Here is a 23,886-nt window from a genome sequence, read left to right as displayed (position 1 = left end):
GACGTAGGCAAGTGGGATTCAGTTGTTTGATTGCAAAGCCTTAAAGATAAAATGTAGCTGGAATTTTTGTTGATTCTGAGTCTGCAAAGCGAAATAATTCTGGTCCTAGGAAGGCAGCTTTTATAGATTTGTATCGTTTTTTTTCTTTTCCTTTAAAAAGCAATATTTACTGCCTTGGAAGAAAATTGTCATATATATCAGCACACTGACTGAGAATAACTATATATGACTATGGTCATGGGTTTTTTTGTTTTAGTCAAGTGCTTCTTTTTTCTGGGAAAAGTGAAAGCCTTAAGTTTTTTAATATTCAATCTTACTGCATTTTGCTTCTTTGTTCAGCTTAATATACCTGTGGCTATTCTGTGGAAGATCTTTTTCCACATCTTTTGAAGAAGTGTAGTGAATGAAACTGATATAAAGATATTATCTGCTATTGCTGATGATGTTTATTAAATAAAATAGTAATGAGTCTCTGATAATGTCTGTGTTTCCATTTGCTGCTTCTCCTACCCACCCTCTCCTTGGAAATTTTTCTATAAGAAGGTGTCCTGTTTCATCCTTGAATTTTGTTTGCTTTTCTGGAGGCTTATAATGACATTTTGCTCTGTTTACTTGTGTTCCAGCTTGCTCTATCCCCGTCTCCAAGGAACCCAGCAGAACCTATAGCAGTACAAAACAACCAGCAATTGGCCCTCAAGGTGGAAGGAGTGGTTCAGCACGGATCTAAACCAGGCCTTTTCCGTAAAATCCAGTCTGTCTGTCTAAATGTCTCTTCAGTGCTGCAGAGCAAATCTGGACAAGACTATAAGGTATGGATGGAATAGAGCCAGGAGGAGTCTTAAGTTTTTTTGCTGTGTTTTTCTTTTCTTTTGTTTGACTCTGGGCAGCAGAATTTTCAGGTTTTCCAGGTTGAGATGAATGTGTGGTTCTGTAATCCTTTCACTCCTGACAGTTGCCATTCAAGCGCTGGCCAGAGCCAAGCGTAACGTGTGGAGGGGGATCTGGGATTTTTAAGGCTGCAATATGTCAATACCTTTTTGTAACAGCTCTTCTTCCAAGCAAAGAGGCTTTGTGATGTTCAGAACAAGTCATTAGGAATCAGTTTGAGATGAGGAAAACTCGGCCTAGTTATATATCATACAAAACTCCACAGGGAAAAAAAACCAAACCAGGAGTAGATTATTCTCTACCATATAGTCTCTTGAAATTTTTTATAGTCATTTTAAGGTTCTTTTGTTTGTGGAAATTGTTAGGACAGACTGTCCACATGAAATAGCATCTGAGGAGGCACATATTAAAGTCAACAGTTTTATCAAAGATTGCATGACTGAGATTTAGGTTCTGCTAATGTGATACTTAGTGAAAGGGCTGTTTTGGTGGGTTTTGGGGTTGGGTTTTTGTTTGTTTTGTTGTTGTTTGGTGGTTTTTTTGAGGGGGAATAGGAGAAAGTCAATGGCTTGTGAAAGAACAGGACTGGGAAGTGTGTAATCTTTGACTCACATTACTTTGTGGAAAAGTAGAACCTCGGGTAGAAGATGACTTGTTAGCTTGTCAAGCTGTCTCAAGCATGCATATGTATTGGTTTAGAAAAATTGAGGACAGATTTTTCCTTTTTTCTCCTCTCTCCTTCAAGTGGAGAGCTGAAAACTTATTTTTGGCAGGCTTATATAAAATGGTGTTTTAACCTTCCATCTGTGTTCTCAGATTCCTATCGACAACATGACCAATGAAATGGAGCAGAGGGTGGAACCGCACAACGACTACTTCAGCACTCAGTTTCTGTTAAACTTTGTGATCCTTGGCACCCACAACATCACTGTGGAGTCCTCTGTGATAGATTCAAATGGTATTGTCTGGAAAACTGGGCCTAAAACAACTATTTTTGTTAAGTCTCTTGAGGACCCGTACTCGCAGCAGGTTCGTCTCCAGCAGCAGCAAGGACAGCCTCCATCCCAGCAGCAGCAGCAGAGAACCGCCTACTCACGGTTTTGATTCCCAGAAGTGACTCCGTCCTGCTCAATTGGTACTGCAGTTTTTCTTGGACATTTTTTTTTTTAAATTTTTTTGGAAGACTTTTTATTATAACCTTCTCCTAGAAAGTCTCAGATGCCAATTTGTTGCTTTTTAAATTATCCGGGGTAAATTTGAACTTGATTCAGCCGAGGCAGCTGTTCAAATTTGGAGTTGTGCTCTTACTATAAACTTCTACCTGTTCTCTAACTTTGTTTACAAACGTGTTCCAGCAGACTTCATAAACTATGATAGCAGGGGACACTAAGAGCTTGCTGACTGGTACTTTCCATGCTGTTGCTTTTTGAAGCACATAGGTTCTAATGTTAGGCGTACAGGATGTTGGGAAACACTTCACTTTGGCTGGTTATACAGCAATGAGTGTAATACCAAGTGTGTATCTTTTAATGTGAAGGAATGGGCAGGAATATCCATAGATTTTTTTTCTGACATTTTAATAGCAAGTTGCAGTATTTGGCTGGTGTATGTGTGTTGTTACAATTCATCAGCACTACTTAATGCATGCAGCTGAAAGGAAAAAAACTGCAGCTCACTTGTGATACCCAGTCCTGCAGAGGGAGGAGACTGCTTGAGGGCCTGCTGTCTGGGGAGTCTTGCAAGAGGCAGAGTTTTACAGGTGGGAATAATCACTGTCTCTCAGATGATATAGAAAATATTACCATGTTGTTTTTAAATTTTCATGCATCTATATTTCTGAAGCCTTTCATTTTGTTGGGGGTTTTTTTATTTGCTCTTTTAAGAGGGAAATTTAAATGAATGACAACTTGCAAGTTAACAGCTTTGTTCCTTAAAAGGAGTCTTCTATACCAAAGGCTTTGTAATCTTGTGTAGTCTTTGACCAGCTTTCTAATCTTAATTGTTAATTTTACAAGATAACTTGAAATAGAATTTTGCCAATACTAGAAATCGATCCAGAATAATTTTGGAAATACACTGCTTCATACATAATTTTCATGCTTCCTTTGTGATATAAAAGGCTGAACTCTGTGTCCAGACTTTCAGGCAGTAGATCACATAACATGACCTTCACCTTCTCTTCATAAAAAGTCTCTGCTTATCACTCTGCAGGAAAGTAGGACCCACTTGAGTGAGGAGGAGGAAGGATGGCTCTTACAGACTTCAGCTTGTAAATGGCTTAATCCCTCTCGCTGGAGCAGAAATTTTTATTGTTATTTTCTCAGCAAATTCCCATGATACTGTCATTTCTTCAAGGTGATTTCACTGTGGAGCCGACTGGAGCTTACAGATTTTGCTTGCTTCAAGTGCAGAGAATATGATAATGAATTGCTGTAAGCCGAGGCTTCCTTTGCATAGCAGGATGAAGAATTTTTTTCTGTGTTACTCATAGTTCCTTTTGGCTTGAGACTCTCTAAAAAAAATAAAAATTGAAGTGATGATGCTAGATGTCATAATATCTTAGTCAGGCTGTAATCCTAACTAGAAAAGATAATTGGGATGAAAGGTTGAAACAGAAGACACAAAAGTGGGGAGAAGTTGAGCAGCATACTCCTTAAATGATTTTGCTTTTGAACAGGAGACACCAAGTGCCACTGCCTTTCAAGCTGACTGAGGAAATTGGTGGTTTCTGTCCCACTTTTGTGGTTCCATGCCTACAGCTTTGTGTATGTGTTTATACATACAGCTGTGTGCACACATGCATATATGTACCTGCAGCTACATCTAGTTAAATGGTCCAGAAAGAGGTGATTGACCTGGTGTTATGTATGTTCTCTGTCAGATTGAAGATCTGAACTCCTTGTGGTCAGCTGGGTTTTTTCATTAAAGCCATAGATCAGTGTCTTTACCACAAAACCCTCTGCATTTTAATGCAAAAAAAAAAAAAAAAGGAGGACTACGAGGTCAAACAGGTTTTTTTATCCTGCATAATGAATTTGTGTTTCTTTCTCTGTTATTGACCAATATGTTGGTGGAAATCTTTGATGGTGCCATTCCAAAACAACTCAGAAATTACAAGACACTGTTCTACACTGGGGAACAAACTTTTCTCGTAAGTCATGTGATGTTCCCAGTGCATAGATAAACTTATGAGAAGCCTAGCAGGAACAAGCCCAGACTCATCCAGGGAAAGCCCTGCTCTGGCTTGAAGCTTAACTGTCTGTGAGCTGGTAAGATTAACCCTAGTACAGCTGAAAAAAGTGTTCCTTCTTTAAACAAGTCTGCTCACCTGATCTGAGAGGCCTCTAGAACTCCAAGAACTTGTATCAGTTTTAAAGCCAAGCAAATAATAATTGGAGGCTGAGAATGTGGATGTTATGTATGGGAGATTGCAGGGGGAGGAAAATTGCAATTACTACTTATTGGAAATTAGCTCGTATAGGAAGTTGGATTGCTGTGCAAATACCTGTATTTCTAACAAACTCTGAAGGATTTCTCATGCTGGCTCATTTGCAGGTTAATTATATGTGTGTGCTGATCAGGAAAGACCCTGGACCTTTAGTAAATTGTCCTTTTATGTAAGCACAGTGTTTTATGTTTTGTTAGATTTGTAGTGAGGTTATTCTTGGGGGTGTGTTTTGTTTGTTTTCTAACATGGTGTATTTTTATTCCTAATACACTGGGAAATACACTTGTCAATTCAACAGAAACCACATGTTCCATGGCAGACAATTGCTCAAAATACCTAAAGAGAAGTGAGGAAGGGTTAAAGCAATATGTAGAAAGCTGCTGTTGGAGCTATCAGCAGTGAATGTGATCCTTGACTATTAGTGGAAGCAGGGAGGTTATTCTTGCTTGATTCCTGCGTTCTGTTTCTGGTGCCTGTACTTGAAGATGTGCAACAAAGAATTTGGAAAGCACTTCTGACATACGGACCCAACTTAAATCTCCTTAGTGCTTCTCAGTAAACAAAGCAGTAACTTGATTACTATGCATAGCTGCACACTGATAATGGAAGACAATTCAGATCTGTTTCACTTACTGGCAGAAGAAAGAAAATATTCAGTGGCTAGACATTGGTCCTGAGACAGCTGCTAAGAATTCAAACAACAGAAGGGCTTATGCAGACAGCTACGTCATGATCTGTTCCTAATCACTGAGATACGCTTTCATCTAGCTGGGATAAATTGTTGGGCTGAGCAGGAGGAGAGATGATTGAATGAAGATGACTGGAGGTGCTGGTAATATGTGCAGTTCAGCGTTAAGACAATAGTTTGTGGTGCTTAGGCTCTGTAATGTGACCTGGCTTCTCCTCAGATGGTGGAGGATGGTGTAGCCAGTTACTCTCGGAAGTACTTGCTGCTCACATTCCTGTGAACATGTGCTCAGGCATGCCAGAAAGTGTCATTTCTAGATTCCTGGCTGATCCCTTGCTCCAGGCAATGTGGAACTGGATGCAAGGCAGGGAAGGAATGTCCGCTGTCAGATTCTACCTTCCCCTGGAATTTAGAGTGTAATCTCCTGCTAAGGTCATTCAAGTGTATTTCAAAAATTATTCCCAAAGTTGCACTCATCGTGGGTATTCATGGAATCTTAGACTTCCTTTCCTATTTTTGTTTCCTTGGATATGCCCTCATCTTACCCAAGGACTGATATGCCTGAATATAGCTGAAGTTTTTGTATTTTATAGGGGATATATTTTGACTTAAGTCCTGTGAAACTGTACTGGAATTGCACAGGTCTAGAAGCAAGTTTAATGGTTCTTTAAACAGGTGCATAAACTTTTAAGAATTATTTATTTAGTGATACCACAACTTTAGTTTAAAACCCCACCAACCTACTGAAAGAATTGATAGGATTTGAATGAATTATATTGCTTTCCTAAAATATCTTCTGAGTGATATTCAGTGCGTGTGTGTATGCATACAGAGAAAGAGAGATCTCATACAACACAGTATGGAGGCATCTTGCCTTCGAATTGGCTTCATTTCTTTTCTGGTTGTTGTCTTTCTGTTTGCCTAAAGTACTTGCTGTGTCCTTGGTCAGCATATTTACACACACGTCCTTTGAGTTCCTAACAGCATCTTCCCTGAACAATCTGTTCCCTTTGTGGCAGTGCAGGTGTACTCAGGTGTCTGCACTGTGCAAACCAAGATGGCAGGGGGAAAAAATAGAGGGGGGGGGAACTTAGGAGCCCTGCCAGCTCTCAAAGCAGTTCTGAGTTGTGTAAAGCCCAAGAACTGGTAGCTCTCTCTGCTTGACTGCTGCAGCTCTGTGTCCAGCACTATGGGAGCTGCTCTTGCTTCACAAACATAGGTGCCTCCAAGGACACAACCTGGGATGCTGAGCAAAAGCAGACTTACCCAGAACCTTGACATTTTCACCTCCAAAGCAGAGAGAGTGATTGAGACAAAAACACTTCTTGAAATCAAAGGAAAATTGAATGCTACACTGCTTTTTTAACAGGGCATATTATGCAGTGTTGCAGTTGCCCTCTCCCCCTCTGAATTTTTAAGCCAGGTGCTGTTTTGTGTTACCAGGAAACAAGCCTATCTTAGCGACCCCTGATAGTTCCTGAGTTGTTTGTACTCCAAGGAACATCTCTCTGACAAACAGCAGCTGCTCAAACTCACTACTGAAGTTACAGATTACTGCATTTCAGTGAGCAGTCATCCCAGGTCTGCACTTCAGAAAGTTGCTCTACTCTGCTGATTGTCAGCTGAGAAATAGGAAGCTTTTTTTTGTTTCTTTGTTTTCTTATTTGCATTTAGGATAAAGTCTTTACCTCTTGCTTGCCCACCTCCAAGTGATGGTATCAAAATTAAGGGCAGCTTGGTCGTATGTTAATAAAGTTTGCACTTAGCCTCCTGATACAAGGATCTTAGATAAGGTAAGAGCAGTGTTCAGTGAATTTTGAGAGAAATTCTGAGGTTAGAAAGAGCCTGTAACAATGCCTTAAACACTTTAGTCTGCTGGACACCTAACTATAGTAAAAAGCTGATTTTTCTTCTTGTCAGTGCTGAACCAGTGACTCAGTAGAGCAGTCAAGGAGATACTGAAGCTCTTTTATTGTATAGATATAAAACTTAGGCCATAGCCACTTCACAGACGTAAAAATAATCCTTTTCTTCCCCCTATAGACAGGGAGTGTTACATTTACATTCCCTCAGATATGAGTGTGGAGTTCTCCAGAAGTCTCTTAAAACTGTGATTAATAAAAGCAATTGTTTGGAAGGTTTTTTAAATGGGTATCAATGGTGACTACAAAGCTTGAAAGAAGATAGCATAAAATAAGAGACTTGTGTGGGTTGGCTGATTTAAAATACCTTTGCTCAACAGTTTAAGTATGTGACTTGCTGGCAATCCATTTTATGGAGCCCTTCCTTGCTTCCTAGAAGCTCTAAATTTAGGAATGCAGTTAATGTGAAATTAAGAGCTGTCCGTGCTTAACACACAGCTAAGTACGGAGAAAATCCAAGGAGTAGCAGTTGAGCTGGAAGAGACTGGGATAAATATAAACTGAGTGTGATGTGGATGGGTGGACTCTGCCAAACATGGTGGGGGAATCTTCAGGGTACAGTTTCATGCTTCACTTGACACCGTCTAGGTGTGTGGCAGTGCTGAAAAGGGACTCTCTTGTGCTTATTCCTGACTCCAGCGTTGCTCTTTGGATCAGATCATGAGTTTATCCACTTAAAACAGTTCCATTTGGCTAGGGTGTTTTTTCAGCTGGTTTGTCTTGTCTGACTGTACAGCGACTTGGTCAATGCAGGCAGTACAAGAAAGGTGCTGGGGAAGATGTGTGGTGTATCCTGGAAGTAATAGTGAGCTGTTGGACTGGCTGACTGTGCACCTGCAGTGTATTTCTGTATTTAACAGGAGTCTGGAGGAAACAATGTGTTCATGTCCATCTGAACTGTGGCTTTTCTGCATGGGCAGCAGGAGTGGGCAGAGAGCACTGCAGTCATTCCCAGCCAGCTGCCCAGCCTTCCCGGCTGCTCTGAGTCACCCCCACGAGTGAGTGAGGCAACAGGAGGGAAGGAAGGCCCTTTGGAGCAGTGGCTGGGGCCAAGCCTGTGTGAGTGTCAGTCTCTGCTCTGGAGCAGCTGAGGTGTGCTTGAATATGTCCAGATTTGCCAGCAATGCGTGTGAGCAGCAGCTCACAGTGGTGAGTGATGAGGGCTTCTGACTCGCCTTTTTTCACCAAGTCCCAAGGTGTGCAGAGGTCAAGGTTTCATGTATTGCAGTTTGTACCAGTGTTATTCCTACATGAATACTCAAAAGTTCTGGCTAAAGCTAGGCTTTTATCCCTTAGCCTGAAATCCACTGGCACTAGTTTCATATTTGCAGAAATTGGTCTGTGCAAATGACAGTGTCCAGACTAGATCACTGAGTGAAGTGGATGGAGACCCCCTCAGAGCTGGTCACCCACTTCAGACACAGAGGAAATTTCAGGAGTTGTAATAATTGACAAAAAATGTATGACTTCTTCAGAAGGTCTTTCCCTCATTCCACGAGGGAAAAACAAAAGCAATTTTAACTAATTAGGCTAATTATTGCTGCTCATCAGTGAAGCTGACACATGTAAGCAGTGAGCTGGTCCTTCCTCCAATGTACAAACTCTAATAGTTTATTTCCTTTATCTCTGTCTGTCACCAGTAGTGAATTGATGTGCATTTTCACCCTTGCAGAGGAAAAGGTTTTCCTGACAGCCTTCTGTGCCATGTGAGAGAGATGCAGGAGCTTTCCTTGTTTCTCCTGTTGTAAGGGTTTAAGTTTTAATGTGGACAAAGTCTTTGTTAGTTGGGTAGGAATTTCTGAGAGTGCATCTGGGTAGTACAAGCCACATCACAGATCCACTACAGAGATTTGTATTTCTGTTAGCCTATGTAAATTCGGTCAAGAACAAATACATACACTGATTTTCATTTTGGGGGGAGTGGGTCAATAGAGATGAACCAGAAGAATAGCTTGAAGGCTTTAGGTTTAGTTGTAGTTCTGGTATTTCAGCCTGACCCTAAAAAAAGCACCCAATTGTGCTGGCTTTCCTATTTAAAACAAAACCAAACCAGATAACAACAACAAACCCCTAATTCTTTGTTTTGCTGTTCAGAGCTTTAAGAAATCACTATGGTCATACAAAATACTGTTCTGTTTTGTGGAGGGATATTTTTTCTTCTTGTATAGGAAAAGGGAGGATACAACCCATGACTCTTAACTGTGCTGCAATGCCTCCAGTAGTTCAACTTGGCAAGATAACAAAACCAGTGCAGAACTTAAAAGGTAATTAATGCTTTTGAGAAAAAATATTTTTAAATGCCATGCTGATGAATCAGTTTGTTGGATTTTTTTTATTAAACCTTTTTTCAACAAAAACCAGTATTGCAGATCAGGTACTCATGTTCAGGTCTGCCCTTTAGGGATGTGAGTGTACTAAATAGCAGATGGGAATGTTGATGATTCACTGAATATGTGTAAACACTACCTCACCAGAAAGCTTACCAAGAGGGATATGGAACTTGAAATTTGTTTTCAATGAGGCCTGCTCTGTAGTACAAATACAGTGAGTTCTTGCTGTGAGAAGACAGACGGGAAAGCCCTCTGTGATGCCTGTCTAATCACCTGAGATGTGCCTTTCTGCTGCTCTTTGTGCTTTCTGGGCACTGCCCTTCCAGTCATGGCTAATAACAGCACTTAGAGGCTGTTCTGGTTTCAGACATCCACTGCCAAGTCAGCCCCTGTTTACCTGTGATGTGGTTTTTCTGATTCATGAGTTCTCACCTGTGTGTGACCACTTATCTCCTCCTGGCAGAGATGAAAATATTCTTTGCTATGAAAAACTGCTGGGAGCTTGACATCCTCTTCCTGTAAATCTTTGACCACTTCCAGCAGCTTCAAGGCAGCCCAGGGAGAAGTTGGCATTGACCACTTCAAGTACTCTGCTGTGCAATCTGAATAAATTTGAAAAATGCCACTTTTAATCTCTTGAGCTTTTACTTTCAGCTGCTTTCTCTCCAATGATGACAGCCATAAATCATGCTTAGCATAATCTCATTCCTCATTTTTATTTTTAGTAATTGACTCCAGGAAGCGTGGCTTAAAAAAAATAAGTTTAAAAAGAGCCAAATGCTCAGTAAAATCTGTCCTTCCACCAGGATTGTTAGACAATTCAGTTAGTTTTGGTTTGACCTTCAAATGCCCAGTCTTGCTGGGCTGTGCCTGATACTTGGCCATTCAAGGAGTAAACGATAAGCAGCACAGGAACTTGAAAGAAGTTTTACAAGCCAAGTGTCTTCCACTCCATCCTGTGGGTGGGACTTGGGTAGCACTTGCGTGACCTGCAGTTGATAAAAGTTGATGGCAAATTAGTAATTTAAAAATTTATCACTGTAATTATCGTCTGGTTTGTTTCCTCATCTCCACCCTTTGGAAGAGATAAAAAACCCCAGCATCCTCTGGTTGTGCTCACAGAAATGATTACAAGTAATAAATTTATTTAGTACACTAGAGTATAGAAATACTGAGATCACTGTGAAGAAAAACACAACTCCCTTTGTCCTTTATCTTTACTTCAGGAAGACTTTGACCAGTGTTTTAAAGAAGCTGTGGAGCCTGGGTTAGTCACAGCAGTTCAGCTGTTTGAGCAGTGATTCATTTGTACCCATCCTTAGTTCTAGCTGTGGTGTTGGTAATGAAAAACTGACAGCTGAAATTAGAGGACTGAGGTGGAAAGGACTTTGTCCAGCAAGAGAGCATCAATCTACAGCTGTTCTTCATGAGATATAATTTGTTCACCAGTGATTTGATTACTCAACAGTCTACATGGATTCACAAGCCATTCACAGGAATTGAATTTCTAAACAAAATGTAGACAAAAGTTTCCTTTAATGTAGGACAAATCCCCCTAACGCTGTAGTAGGGTTGACACTGGGCACAGGATGTCTGCCATAGTTCTGTGTTGGACTGCTGTTAAAATGAGGTGCATAATTCATGCTCAGCACAGGCAGTTGAGACCATGACTCATTTGTGCCTCACTAAAATATTAAACTTCCAGGCCACTTCAATTACAAGCCTGGCAAGACATACAACCTGATACAGTAAAATATTCATCTGTGTTATCCAGGCAATGGCAAAAGAATCCAGCTGTGACAAAGAATGGTACTTGTGATTAATTATTTAATAAGTTTCTTTAATCATTTCGGCTACCTAGGAGTAGAGGGAGCTGCAGTTGCATGGGCATTCCACTTACTAAAGTATTTTGGAGATGCATGAAAGCTTTGTATCTTCAGGAATGTAAGCTTTTAAAGTATTTGTGCATATGTAAGCAACTGTTACTCTGAAGGAGGGTGGAAGATAAGAGAAACTGGACAAACTTACACTTCTATAATAGCAAAGATTAAAGATGAATTCTAAAAGAGAATCTGAAAAAGAGCTCGAGGAATCTGAGTTTTGAGGAGGGGGAAATACAGTGCATTTAATAAATGCACTCAAATAGCACATGTTAAGTAATGAAGCTCTGCTGATTAAAGACTAATTTAAATGTTCTCAATGATTAGGTCTAATGTAACAGAATTAGTGCTTCTGAACTGCTAAAACAGGAACCTTGTCCATGAGCATTCTTTTTCCTCTAGCTGGAAGCAATAGCTAGATTTTACATGCATTGTATCATAGATCCAAAATTCAATTTTTTTGTGTTTAAATAGGCAGCCCTGTTGAGGTCTGTTTGCAGACAACAGATGTACTTAGCAGTGGACTTTGCCTGGAACTGAATGCATGCAAATGGCTCCACATGTGAAACTGTAGAATGCACTGAAAAATCTGAGTATTCCAGCTCATGTTTCCCTGCATAATGAAGTCACTGACTAGGATGATCAGATTATAAAAAGTCATCTTTGGTGTTTATATAATACCTAGGTTCAGCTGAACTGTTTTTAATCAGGAATTCATATTGTTTATCTTGTATGTTCATTTATATCCTTTCATCATGCATTTGCATACATTGTGCTGACCTTTTGTGGAAACCCTGCAGGATTTTTATAACAGTTCAGCTGAAATTCGATGTGAACTTGATCAGCTGTTACAGGCTGGGTAGGATCTCAGCAACACAGCTCACAGGGTGAAGAGCTTCTGTGAACAAGGGTACAGAGAGTTTTTCTCTGGTACGCAATGCTTTTCTACTGGAACAGAATGTTAATCCATTTATTTTGTAAGGATATTTAATTTTTCATCTGTTTTTAAAGATGGTGACCAGAGACTGCGGGGTTTTGGCAGCTGCTGATCTCTGAGCTGCAGCATTGCAAGACTCAAGTTGCAAGTCGATGTTTTTATCTTTTTGTTTTGATCATAAAGTCAAATAGTGGTGTTTTCTAAGGCCTCTGGCAAACAGAGGTGAAGAATGACTGCTCCTGGGTGTGTTGGTTACAGCAGTGATTTGCAAGTCTTCCTGACTTTATGCAATGGTTTAGACTTCTCCAGGGTGTATTACGTAGTGTATTTGAGCAATCTTGATCAACTTTTTTCCCTGCAATCTATTACCTTCATTCTACAAATTAACAAGTGGAATTCTACTCAGTTGTGTCTTCATTCAGCTGCCAACTTGCACTTTTTCATCCATCTCCTCGAGACATAATTTGTAGCTTCTAACAGGTCATCCTGCACAGCAGTGCTTGCACGCAGTCCTTCCAAATATACCTAGTGATTCTGTAATTCCCTGAAGTTACCTTTGCAAAAGTTGTGATGCTTATGAGTTTCTGTCAGAGAGGAGGAGGAGCAGAATGAGGTGGGAAAAGCTGTGCATGTGTGTGGTGGGCAGCAGTACAGATCAGCCTCGCAGCTTGACAGTCAGCGGCTGCCTTTGCCTGACCGTGCGTGTTAGGGCTGCTCCCTTCCTTGCTCACCTTTCACAGGGAAAATTTAGTGGCCAGGAGCAAGCGTGAAGGCACCTGGCAGCATAATGAATGGCAGAGATTCCTCAACTGGAATGTGAGCCTTTCTGCTGTGGATTTGGACAGGTGTAATTTATGTTTGCTTGCAGTCCTAGATCCTGTTGCTGCCATCTTGGAGAGCGGAGCCCAGGGAATGTTTTTGTCCATTCATCTAACGACTGATGTTGGTTTAGGTTTGGGGTTGGTTGGCTGGGGGTGTTGTTTGTTTGTTTTTTAATGTGTACCACATCCCTAGGGGAGGGATGATCAATATTCAAGGAATGTAACAACTCCTATACTACCTCCACTTGGAGACAGAAGTTACCACAATAAGAGCATGTGTTGTAGGGAGTGGAATGTGCAATATAATTTACATACTCCAAATTACCGGCCTCCACCCCAACCTGAGACAGCAATAGCTGCTGTGGAACTGGAAGGTGTCAAGCCTCTGCTTCCATTCCTCCCTGCCATCAGGAAAAGAAAGAGTTTATCACTGGGCATGGTAGATACTCCTGGAGATGCTCATGTCTGAGACACTGCCCTGGCCACGGCTGCTCCCTGCTAGGTTGTCAGCTGGTAATCTCAGGCACCAAGATAGGCTGGAATTCAAGGACCACCCCATAGTATGTCCTGTTTCTTCACCAATCAAGCTTGAGACCCCTTATTAACAAGCTGTAACAAATGCAACATAATTTGTTCTTCAACTGTTGTTTATTTTTGTGTTCATCTTTGGTGGCGTTGCCTTGGTAAGTGTCTAACTCAGTCATCACTGAGTACTAACAATGGAAAAGAGGATGCAAGGCTGGGTTTGGGAGGCAATATTCCCTGGAATACACAAGTACAGAGAAGAGAACATTAAGTAGTGGGTTAAATACTCAAGCCTACGCTCTGCTGTATCTAGCTATTCCTCCAGCATATTACTGCTTTGATCCATACTTACAGTTTGCCAGTCAAGACACATTTTATGACAAGATAACATTTTACTTACTTTTTTCCCATTCTTGCTCTGACTGGCACTTTCTGCTTCTCTGTAAATGTTTGGCCTAAAAGGTTTGAATTAATGTCTTCTCTTTAGACAGATGCTGCCATTTAGAAGTGTTATCTGAAAGGCATGCAATTAATTCTTGACCTCAATTAAGTCAGTACAAAGTTCTCACAGCTGAGTGTGATAAGCAGTTATGGTTCTATGATACTGAATTTGCTGTGATGTACCATTCAGCATTAACACAAGGCACATCTTGTTTGATAATTTTTCAGAATCTCAACACATCAGCTTGTTGTCTTCTCCTTCCTCCTCCCCTCCAAATCTAATTATAGTGGCTTCCACTGCTGTCTGTCAGTCTTGACAGCTTTAAGTGGAAGCAAGTGGAAAGATCTGAGTTCTACCACTAACCAGACTTTATTTATCAATCTCCAAATGACATTTAATACAATTTTTCAACCTTAAAGCTGGGGATGGATCCCCACCTGAACAACATGGTGGATGGTGGGTGTCCTGCTCAGAGCCTACAATTTCCACTGGAAACCTCGGGGCTGTAGAGCAGGGAGGTGAAAGCTGGGACCTTAGAGAAACTTGCATTTGAGACAGTGTGAGATGAGGCATAAAGCACTGGTAGGTGCTCCAGCCTGGGCCACGTGGGATTGACAAGGGGGTGTACAGATTCAGAGGAGCTCAGTGAAACTGGGACTACTGATATTTCTATATGGAGAAAAAGAGAGAAGAGTGGAGCAGATGGTTGAAAGGGTTTTTATCTTCTACTTGCATCACTTCTGTTTAATAAAAGGAGTTTCTGTTGTGTTTTTACTTTCCTTAATAACTTTTCTTTCTAAATACATAGTAGATTAATAAATCTAAGCAAAAATAGCATTACAGTTACATCTGTAACTATGAAACTATATCTATAATTTTGAAACCTTACTTTTGTTTCCTTCTGCCTTTTTGTTATGAGACCGAGGCTGAACAAATCAAACTATGTAATCCCTTGTGGTCTGGCTGGATTCATCCATGCCATTAGGATTGCTTTTCTTAGCCACAGTTAACAATGGTGCAATGGATTTTATAACATTTTATTAAGTTGAAATGCATCAGTAGCACTAATGAGAAACAATTGTGGTATTTTAGGAAGAACAATTTCCAGCTCTTACTGCACATGCCAACCTATGGAGCTTTTGGGCAACACTTGACTGTGTGGCATTAAAATAGGCAGTAATTCTCCCTTACAAACACGTTTGTGCTGTGGCACAGACTTAAGCAAACTGGTCTTGGATGTCTGTGGTAAAAAATATATAACAGCATTACTACCATCTAGATTAAAATTCCTCTTTGACTGTTGCCTAAGTCTGTGCTGTTGGCTGGTGTGAATCAGGATAAAGTGGTTTGGATTGGCTGTGGGGAGGACAGGAAGGGGCTTTATTGTTGATGCCAATCACAGTACAGGGCATGGTGCCTCCTCCCTTCCTCTCCTTCCGAGGATGTTGGGCCTGCCCCTGACTTAGGATGATAAACTTAATATGAAACTACAGATAAGATGTATAAGGATTTTCTGGAATTCAACCTTCTCCCGCATCTTCAGAAAAAGGAAGGCTTTGTTTAAGACCTAATCATGGCTTTGCGGTACCTGAAGGGAGCCTACAAGGAAGATGGAGAGGGACTTTTTACAAGGGCCTGGAGTGACAGGACAAGGGGGAATGGCTTCAAACTGAGAGTAGGTTTAGATTAGATAGTGGGAAGAAATTCTTTACTGTGAGGGTGGTGAGGCACTGGAACAGCTTTCCAAGAGAAGTTGTAGATGTCCCACCCCTGGAAGTGTTCAAGGCCAGGTTGGATGGGGCTTTGAGCAACCTGGTCTAGTGGAAGGTGTCCCTGCACAGGGCAGGAGGGTTGGAACTGGATGATCTTTAAGGTCCCTTCCAATTGAAGCTATTCTGTGATTCTATGATCTGTCTCTGGAGGAAAAATAAACAAACCAGGATACCTTTTAATGCCTAACTGATAGTGTTGTCTACCTTAATTAATGATTACTCACTAACCAGTGCCAACAGTATCTTTAACTGAACTTTTCCCAAAGAAATGATTAATTCCTGTTAACAGTGGACATCAGTATTCTACACTCAGCAGAGAGACAGCATTAGTGTTTTTCAGCCAGGTAGCGAGGCGGCAGAGGATGTGGGTAGCTTAAATGCAAATTATGGCATGACTTCTCCTTTTGGATTTCCCAGTGCTGCATTATTTCTTCAGTCAGCTTGAGCTTGTGCAAAAACTTTATAAGCAGCTTGCAACATGGATGTGTTCATGACCTTCTTTGGGTAACCAAGTTAAACATAGTCTTGAGGAAGTTCAGCAGAACAGTTGCAAAGCTGCATATGGCATCATAAGACAAGGGGGTTGCGTGCCATGCTAAACTGGGGGAGGGAAGATGAGTTTTTTAATAGACCTCTGTCCTTACCAGATTTCAGTGATGGTAATTATTTTACAATACCTGCTTCCTGGAAATGCACAGTGGACCTTGGATCAGACCTGATTAGTTTGTCCCCAGGTCTTCAGTCAGCTCAAATAGGATGGATCTTTGCACTTTGCCCAGTGCTGTCTGAAATCACTGGAATTCAGCACATGGACAAACAGACTCCCCCTCAAAGGCAGCTGTCGTTGTTACATTGGACTCTTTACTTTCTTTTTCAACTAGAAAAAACCACCACTTTCATGAAACATCAATATTAATTTTAGATTGTAACGATAGAGAATTCAACAAACGTAAGAAGGATAAAGTGGTCTGAATAACTCTTTAATTTTGTAACAAGCTGTTCACTGGGGATTTAAGTGTGAGAATCATCTTAATAACAGTGATAAGTATTTATTTAGTTCTCTTATATTTATGGTTTGGTCTACAAACACTGGCTTGGTGTTAAGAATTTACCAAAACCCAAGTAGGTCAGTCTGGTAAATGTTGACTTGAAGTGAACTTGAATGAAAATAAGAGCCTCATCTGATCTTTATGCAACATACGAACTTTATGATCAGTGTAGTGCTTAATTTGCCAGTACAGATGGAGAAAAATATTAGAGATTAATTCAGGGCAGTCAAATTCCTGTTTTTTCTATATATATATATTTTTTTTTTAATGGCTAATCACAAAACAGTGTGATAACTAGAAAATGTTAGGGGTCCCATCTGCCTAAAGATGGGTTGGCTTCATCTCTGTGTTTGTGCCATGCTTCCATATGCAAACTTAATGGGCTTACAAAAAAATCTTGCAAAGTGCAAGCTTACATATAATCAGCATGTTCTCATTGCCTGAAGTAATAAGATTCTGTAGATGGGACTGAATTAAATCAATGTTATGGATAAAAGATTTCATAACCAAGCTAACAAATAAGTTAAAGATTAATTAGTTGGAGTAACTCTGGAGCTCCTTTCTTTCAAAAAAAGCCAACAAACCAACACAAAACAAAAAAAGACCCCACAAAACAAATCAAAAGCAAACCCTCAGCTCAAACTTACCTTGGTGACAGTAGTGTCAAGGGGGGGGAAGGAGGGGGAGAAAATACACCCATGTAACTGAGAACTCAGCTCTGTTGTGCTAAAGCTGCCCATTGACTGGCACACGGAGTATGGCAGAAACACTTTCCATGCAGCAGCAGATGAAAGTGTTGCTCACTGACCACCTGGTTGCATTGTGCTGTATCTGTTACCCCTCTTTAATAAGAGGCCTCTGTCAAAGTCTTCAGTTTAGCTTTAATGAGAAATCAGACACCTCAAAACACCTGAATTATTCAGCTCACAATTACAGGTATGGGGACTTTATTATGGTATGAAAAGGCATTGTAATAGCAGGAACAACCTCTCTGAATTTTGAGATTATATTGATTTGGACAACTGTGAAATACATTATGAGTGACCTTACCAGGTCTGCATATGAGTTACAGAACATGTAGCTGCAATAAGAGGGCTTATATTCCTCATATGCTGGACCAAGAGTAACCCAAAAAATTACAAATATGACATGTACATCTTATGTAAAAGATTGAAATGGAAAACCCAAGAGTGGCACTGTGTGAAGGTTAACAAGCTCTGCCTAAGTGGAAAATTATGAAATTTGCATATAGCTGGTAGAAGAAAAGGAGCGATGGCTACATCTGCCTCACCTGCCAGTCTTGACTAGCTGGCAAGTTGTTCAAGTGTGATATATTCTGGGTTTTGCCTGTCTTACAAATGGTGAAGGTCATGAACAAGATGACTGCACTGTTCTTAACCAGCTCCAAGATTCCTTGATTTGCTCCTGTTTTGCTGTAGAAAGAAGAAGTACATTCAGATATTAATGTACTCAAATTCCCTTGGGAGATCAAGATAGCCTTCACTGAAGCATCATATGGTTTTGTTCCCCTCTGTAGCTTACACTTAGAGTCTGTTTAGATTGTTTGTGGTGGAAGTAGTACAGATGCTGGTTATCACACTGCTCGTGTGCCACAAAGGAAGTAAATGCATCCAAAAATAGTTAAAAACAAACCCTTGACAAATCCTAAAGAACAGAGTGCTGCTAAATATTAGAACATGATCTCCACCTGAAAAAGTTTAGAAATGATCACTTTTTATGTTTCTATACCCAGTAAATCTATTTTGACACCACCTTGGACTCAGCAAACAATTGGAAAGCATGTGATAAATAAGAATTAGGTATTAAATGGGACAAAAATACATTCCCACAGAGAATGCCCAATTATGCTAGCCAATTAAATTGAGCAGCAGCAATCCAGCAGATGAGCTCCATCTGAAATGCAGAGCCAGGAGGATGCAGTACACATGTTCTTGACAATCTCACTGTATAAAGACCCAGTTTGATGCAGGACTTAGTAGATGGAGTGATGGGAGCACAGCCAGCCCCAGCATCAGACATGAGCTGTCTTCCCTCTTCCCCAGTATTTTTGATACACTGATATTTTTGTACACTGATATTGTGTGGCTGTGTCTTCCACGTCACACAGCCTCTCTAGTTATGCCTTGGTTTACTCTGAGGACACCCCAGAAGCTGTTTGTCAAACTTTATTTTTTACTTTGTGTAGGACAGAACTTCAAGCATTGCACTGGAGTTGCCTCACTGGAGCCAGAGTTTCTTCTTCTGTCTGTGTCTAACTGTTCAAAATCCCCTTGGGTAAAATTACAAATGCAATAATGCCTGGTTATAAAATGTTTACTTGATCTCATTTAGGCTTACAAAAATTTTGGAATGAAATATTAACTTAAAGAGCCATGTAACAATTCAACTTGCATCGTATTTAATGATTCCTGGTTAAAAAAAATAAAACAAACAGCAAGAACCAAAACCTATTTCAGGTCAAATGCTGCTACTTCAATGCTATTTTTTATTCACTCGGGAAAAAATACATTTTGTTTAGTCTCTCTTACACTAGTAATAGAAAAATGTCCCTAAAACAACTCAAGGCCTTAACCTGGCATCCTGCAGTCTTGTTAAACAAGCACTGTCTAAGATCTGATGTCAACTCAAGCTAGTAGAAGGGAGAAGAAAAGTGTGCATTTATTGTAAGCCTGCAATCTTTGGTCACACTTGTGAGATTTTATCTGAGGCCTATAATTTTTTTAATGTAAAAAAGCCTTTCATCCAAGGGTTTAAATATTAGAGAAAATGAGCAAAAATGACAACTCTGTATGCTAGAGCCAAGGGAGCTGGCAAGGCTGACTTGTCTGCAGCTGGCTGATCTTGGTGAAAGGATCTGGAGGTGCAAGCAAGGGAAGGAAGCTTGTCAGGGGGCTGAGATTCAGTGTCAGCTCAGTTAAAGCCTTTTTATATAAATTCAGGAATGTGACAAGTGTTAAAGTCAATGCCACAATTTACTTCCTTTTTAACTTCTGCTTCATGTTACCCTGAAGTGCCCTTAAAAGAATTAAAGTGCAAACAAAAGCATCTTTGACTAAAAGGTCAAATAGTCTGATAACTTTTACTTCCTGGAGAGAAATGGCAAAAGGAAAGTGGCCTGGGTTTTACATTTTGTGTGTGATAAATGAATGCAAGCCTTCAAAATGAACTTGTGTGTCTGAAAGATTACTGAAAATAGATCTCTTAAAAAGCATGTCTACTGTTGGATGACAACAGGAAAGAATTTGAGATCAGCTTGCCACTGAAGATCAAGGGACTTCGACAAGTATGGTTCCGCCTGAGGGGCAGCTGGTGGAGATGGAGTAACTGATACTGCCCTGTAAATTTAAGAATTTACTTGGAGAATGGAGGTGATTTTGCCTCTCTTACAGAGGTTGCAGTAGAAGCTACTGTACAGAGTATTTTGGAAGGTTTAACTGTTGTAATGAAAATGTTAAATGTTCTGAAGACAGTAATACAAAAATCCTTCACACTGGAGTATTTGACACTGTAAAGCAGCTCAGAATTAAAGGTTAAATGTAATTAATTTATTTCCAGATCCTAAAACTTCCTCCCTTTTTTGCTTTGTTTTGGCTTTATCTTTTTCTCCCCTTTCTTTATCGCAGATTATAGAAAACATAGTTAGGTTCTTGATGCTTCTTTACACTGTGACTTTTCCAAATCCAATGCTAACTACTTAATTCACTTGAGATGCTTTCTGTATTTATGCTCCCCTGAGTATATTCTCTATTTCATATTATGCATCTTCCAGCAGTCTGTGCTCTGCCTGTTCCCATCTCTGTAGTTCCTCATGGCAATTTAGTGTACTTTCATGTTTCCTATCATGATTTTTTTTTTAATAAAATTTTATTTAATTCCCCAAGTCACCAGTTGTTTTTTCAGAGAGGCTGGAAGCAGTAGTTGTTTTCTGTTCTGTAGAATTTCTGAGATTTCTCAGGCTATTTTCTTGTCCTTGCTCTCTGTATGACAGATTATGATTTGCAAAGGCCATTTCATTTTACAGTCATCAGCACACGAGTGCATCCTCCTAACCCTTTTTTCTCCAACCATATGGCATCTGCAGCTTCAGTTTGCTACAGTGAAAGCAAGCAGGGAGGGCTGACTGAATCTGGTCGTGACAAATGAGTGGCTTTTTATTTGCCAATCTTTGACCAAGACAGAGGTTCAAAAGCATTCCAAAACTTGCTGTTTCCTAACTCCAGAAACCAATCTTTCAGCTAGCTGGTGTTTACAGCTCCAAGCCTGGATTCCATTATGGCTGTGACTCGTGGACTGCTTGAATGTCTGCGCTGCATTTCCCCCTCGCAGCTACGCTCGCAGGCAGCTCTAATGCTACAGCAAAGTTGGAATGCAAAGATGTGCCACTGAAGGGCAGAGTATGACAATGACAGTGGCTTAATCACTTCTGGAAGTGTACCCAGACATGGAAAACGTTACCTTCTTCAAAAGGCTTTCAAGGAGTTTATGACTGACACCTGACTGGAATCTTGCAACCAGATCCAGTGTTCAGATGCAGCCTGTGTGGATTAAACATCTTCCAGCCTATGCAGTAACCTGGGTATTGTTTAGGATTACTTGTTAAAGTAGCCAAATAGAACAGATGTTTGTTTATTACTATGACACATTCACACCTCTAACATGTTTTGCCTTCTTACTGGCAGGAATTAACCTGTGTTTTTGGTCTGTAGATTTTTATGAAGGTAAGTGGGAGACGACTCCAATATTTACTTATCTGCTCCAGCAATCGTTGACATCAGTTAATCACCTAATTTTACCAATGTTCATATCTCTATCTACCAGTTAATAAGCACATTAAAATGTATTTTACATCCCTGTCAGTATTTCTGTGAGGGTGAAAAGAGAAAGTTATATGGAGGTATTCAGTCAAAAAACATGTAAACTTTAGAGAAATTATTAAAAAGGCCATAAAGTGAGAGCTGTTTATATTAACACTTTGCCCTTTTTTTTCCATATATGGTAGTAAAATGACAAACTATGTATAATGAAAGCTCATGAAGCTCAGAGACTGAGGAATTTCTTCCAGAAATTGGAATTTATTTTTTTAAAACCAAAACAAAAAATCACTTGTGATACTTCTGGGCTTCAGAGTTACTGACCTAATAAAAAATTGCTGCTTTTAGTTGTTTCCTTCTTTGTGTTTGCAGCAACAGCACACACGTACATGTAACTTTGTACCAGAAAGGATTCTTCAGAGGCTCAGGCTGGGTGACACAGCTGGCTTCCCAAGAGCAGTGAGGTTATTTCATTGTGCATGCTTCCTAGGACCTGGGATGTCCATGGGAAGGCCAGGAAATGAGGAATAGGGGTGGGTCTTTGCTACGAGCTCATTCAGCAGAATGCTAAACCACAGCTTCCTAAGCTCTAAGGCAGTCACTGACAAAGAATGAATGCTTTGTACAGCTGCTTCCCCATGTGTAATTCCTTTCTGCAGGATAAATTGCCTAATTCATTACTTGTCTAACATAATTTCTGCAGTCTCTCATTGGATGCATCAGATTTCAGAATAGTATTCCAAACTGTGCAGTGTGAATAAAATTAAGATACATAAAATTTTCTAAAAATTTATTATAATTATAATGAATATTTTTAATCTTGGAATTATACATAAACTAAGCTTCATTTTGCTGTTGTATGTAAAAAATTTAAATATATCCTTAATTATGGTCTAAAAATGGTTCTTTTTCTACCTGAGGATTCTGGAGCAAAATTTTGCTGAGAATAACTTCAAGAGTATACCCAGAGTTGTTTGTATGAAATATATTGAAAAAAAACCCAAAACCAACATAAAACTCAAGTTCTACTGATGCTGGTAACACTTCAGAACAGCTCAAGCTGACTGCATAATGATTACTGAGCACAACTGTCAGATTTAACGTAGATATAAAAATAACATGGACAAAAAACGCCCGGACTTGGAAACACTTAGGCAAGATGTGGCCTTTTTGTCAAAAAGGTCAGCAGTTTAGTTTTGTTTTGTTTTGTTCAAATAGAACACGATGGTACTATTCAGTTGTTTGCATTTTAAAGTTCTCAAATTAAATTTATCTGCAATAACAACTTTGTTTGCTTCCTGGAATGGAGGTTGGGATTTAATTTTGTTGATGGCACAGTCATCTCGGAAGCCTCATTGTCTAGGAAACGGTAGACTAGTTTTACACATGGCATGGTTAGTATGTGAAAACAGTATGTTTTTCAGTTCACACATTACAATTTGAACTTTTTTTTTTCTTTTCTCAGCACAAAAGACCCTCTAGCATGTTTCCTTGTTAAGGTGGTTTCAGCTGCTGCTCTTCCTTAAGAACACAAGCAGAGTTGAAATCACTTGCAAAAGCCATTCTGTTCAGTGTAAGTATTTTAACAGTTGAAGTAAGCTGAGGCCGCCTCAGTAAGCTCAGGCCAGAGAGGGCTGAAGGAGGTCTGGCAGTGCTCCTCCATGGCCTCTTCAGGGGTTACAGAGAAGGCAGGAGCAGACCTGTATCTGCACAGTGAACAGACAAGAGGCAACAGTCCTGTATTGCCACAACGATGATGCAGTTACACAAGAGGCAAAAAATCCTCACCCTGGAGTGGTTTTGTAAAGGTGCAGGGTCTCTGAGTGGGGCTGTAAAGTCTCTGCCCTCAGCTGCTTCTCTGCTGGGGTCAGGTGTCTCTCTAGGTTGGAGACCACTGCAGAGTTACTTCGGGGGTAGATAATGATGTTTGTGGCTGCTGGGGAGGGATGAGAGAGAAGAAAACTGGAGAAGTTGATCTGTAAAAAGCATGCACAAGGGACTTATGACTACAAGGACAAGACAAAATGCGCTGTTGCTGTCTGGGCCCAAAGGGTCTTTCTGATAGTGCTGAGGGAACCTGTGGCAGCATCCTCTTCTACCTTCCCCGACTGCCCAAGGAACCAAAAAACAAGGGTGAGCGGGTGTCATGCGGCCGATCCATGCTGCTCCTTGGTCACAGAACCACAGTTAGAATGGGATCCACAAGGGTCATCGAATCCAACTCCCGGCCCTGCACGGGACATCCCCAGGAATCACACCATGTGCCTGAGAGCGTTGTCCAAACATTTCTTGAGCTCTGCCAGGTTTGGTGCTGTGACCACTGCCCTGGGCAGCCTGTGCCAGTGCCCAACC

The 23,886-nt window shown here is 40.4% G+C and overlaps 1 protein-coding gene across 1 annotated transcript in view; it reads left to right on the top strand.

Moving 5' to 3' along the window:
• INTS7 (integrator complex subunit 7) overlaps window positions 1-14,655 on the top strand; it is a 54,792-nt gene extending 40,137 nt beyond the window's left edge. Inside the window, exons 20-21 of the mRNA XM_017729597.1 lie at window positions 624-809; window positions 1,705-14,655. Coding sequence (XP_017585086.1) covers window positions 624-809; window positions 1,705-1,992 — 474 coding nt within the window. The 3' untranslated portion in view covers window positions 1,993-14,655. The remainder of the gene's footprint in view (window positions 1-623; window positions 810-1,704) is intronic.
• Window positions 14,656-23,886: the final 9,231 nt, after the last annotated feature.

Source organism: Corvus brachyrhynchos, unplaced genomic scaffold, assembly GCF_000691975.1.
Source record: "Corvus brachyrhynchos isolate BGI_N302 unplaced genomic scaffold, ASM69197v1 scaffold101, whole genome shotgun sequence".
NCBI lineage: Eukaryota > Metazoa > Chordata > Aves > Passeriformes > Corvidae > Corvus > Corvus brachyrhynchos.
This window is presented reverse-complemented; position numbering and strand designations above follow the sequence as displayed.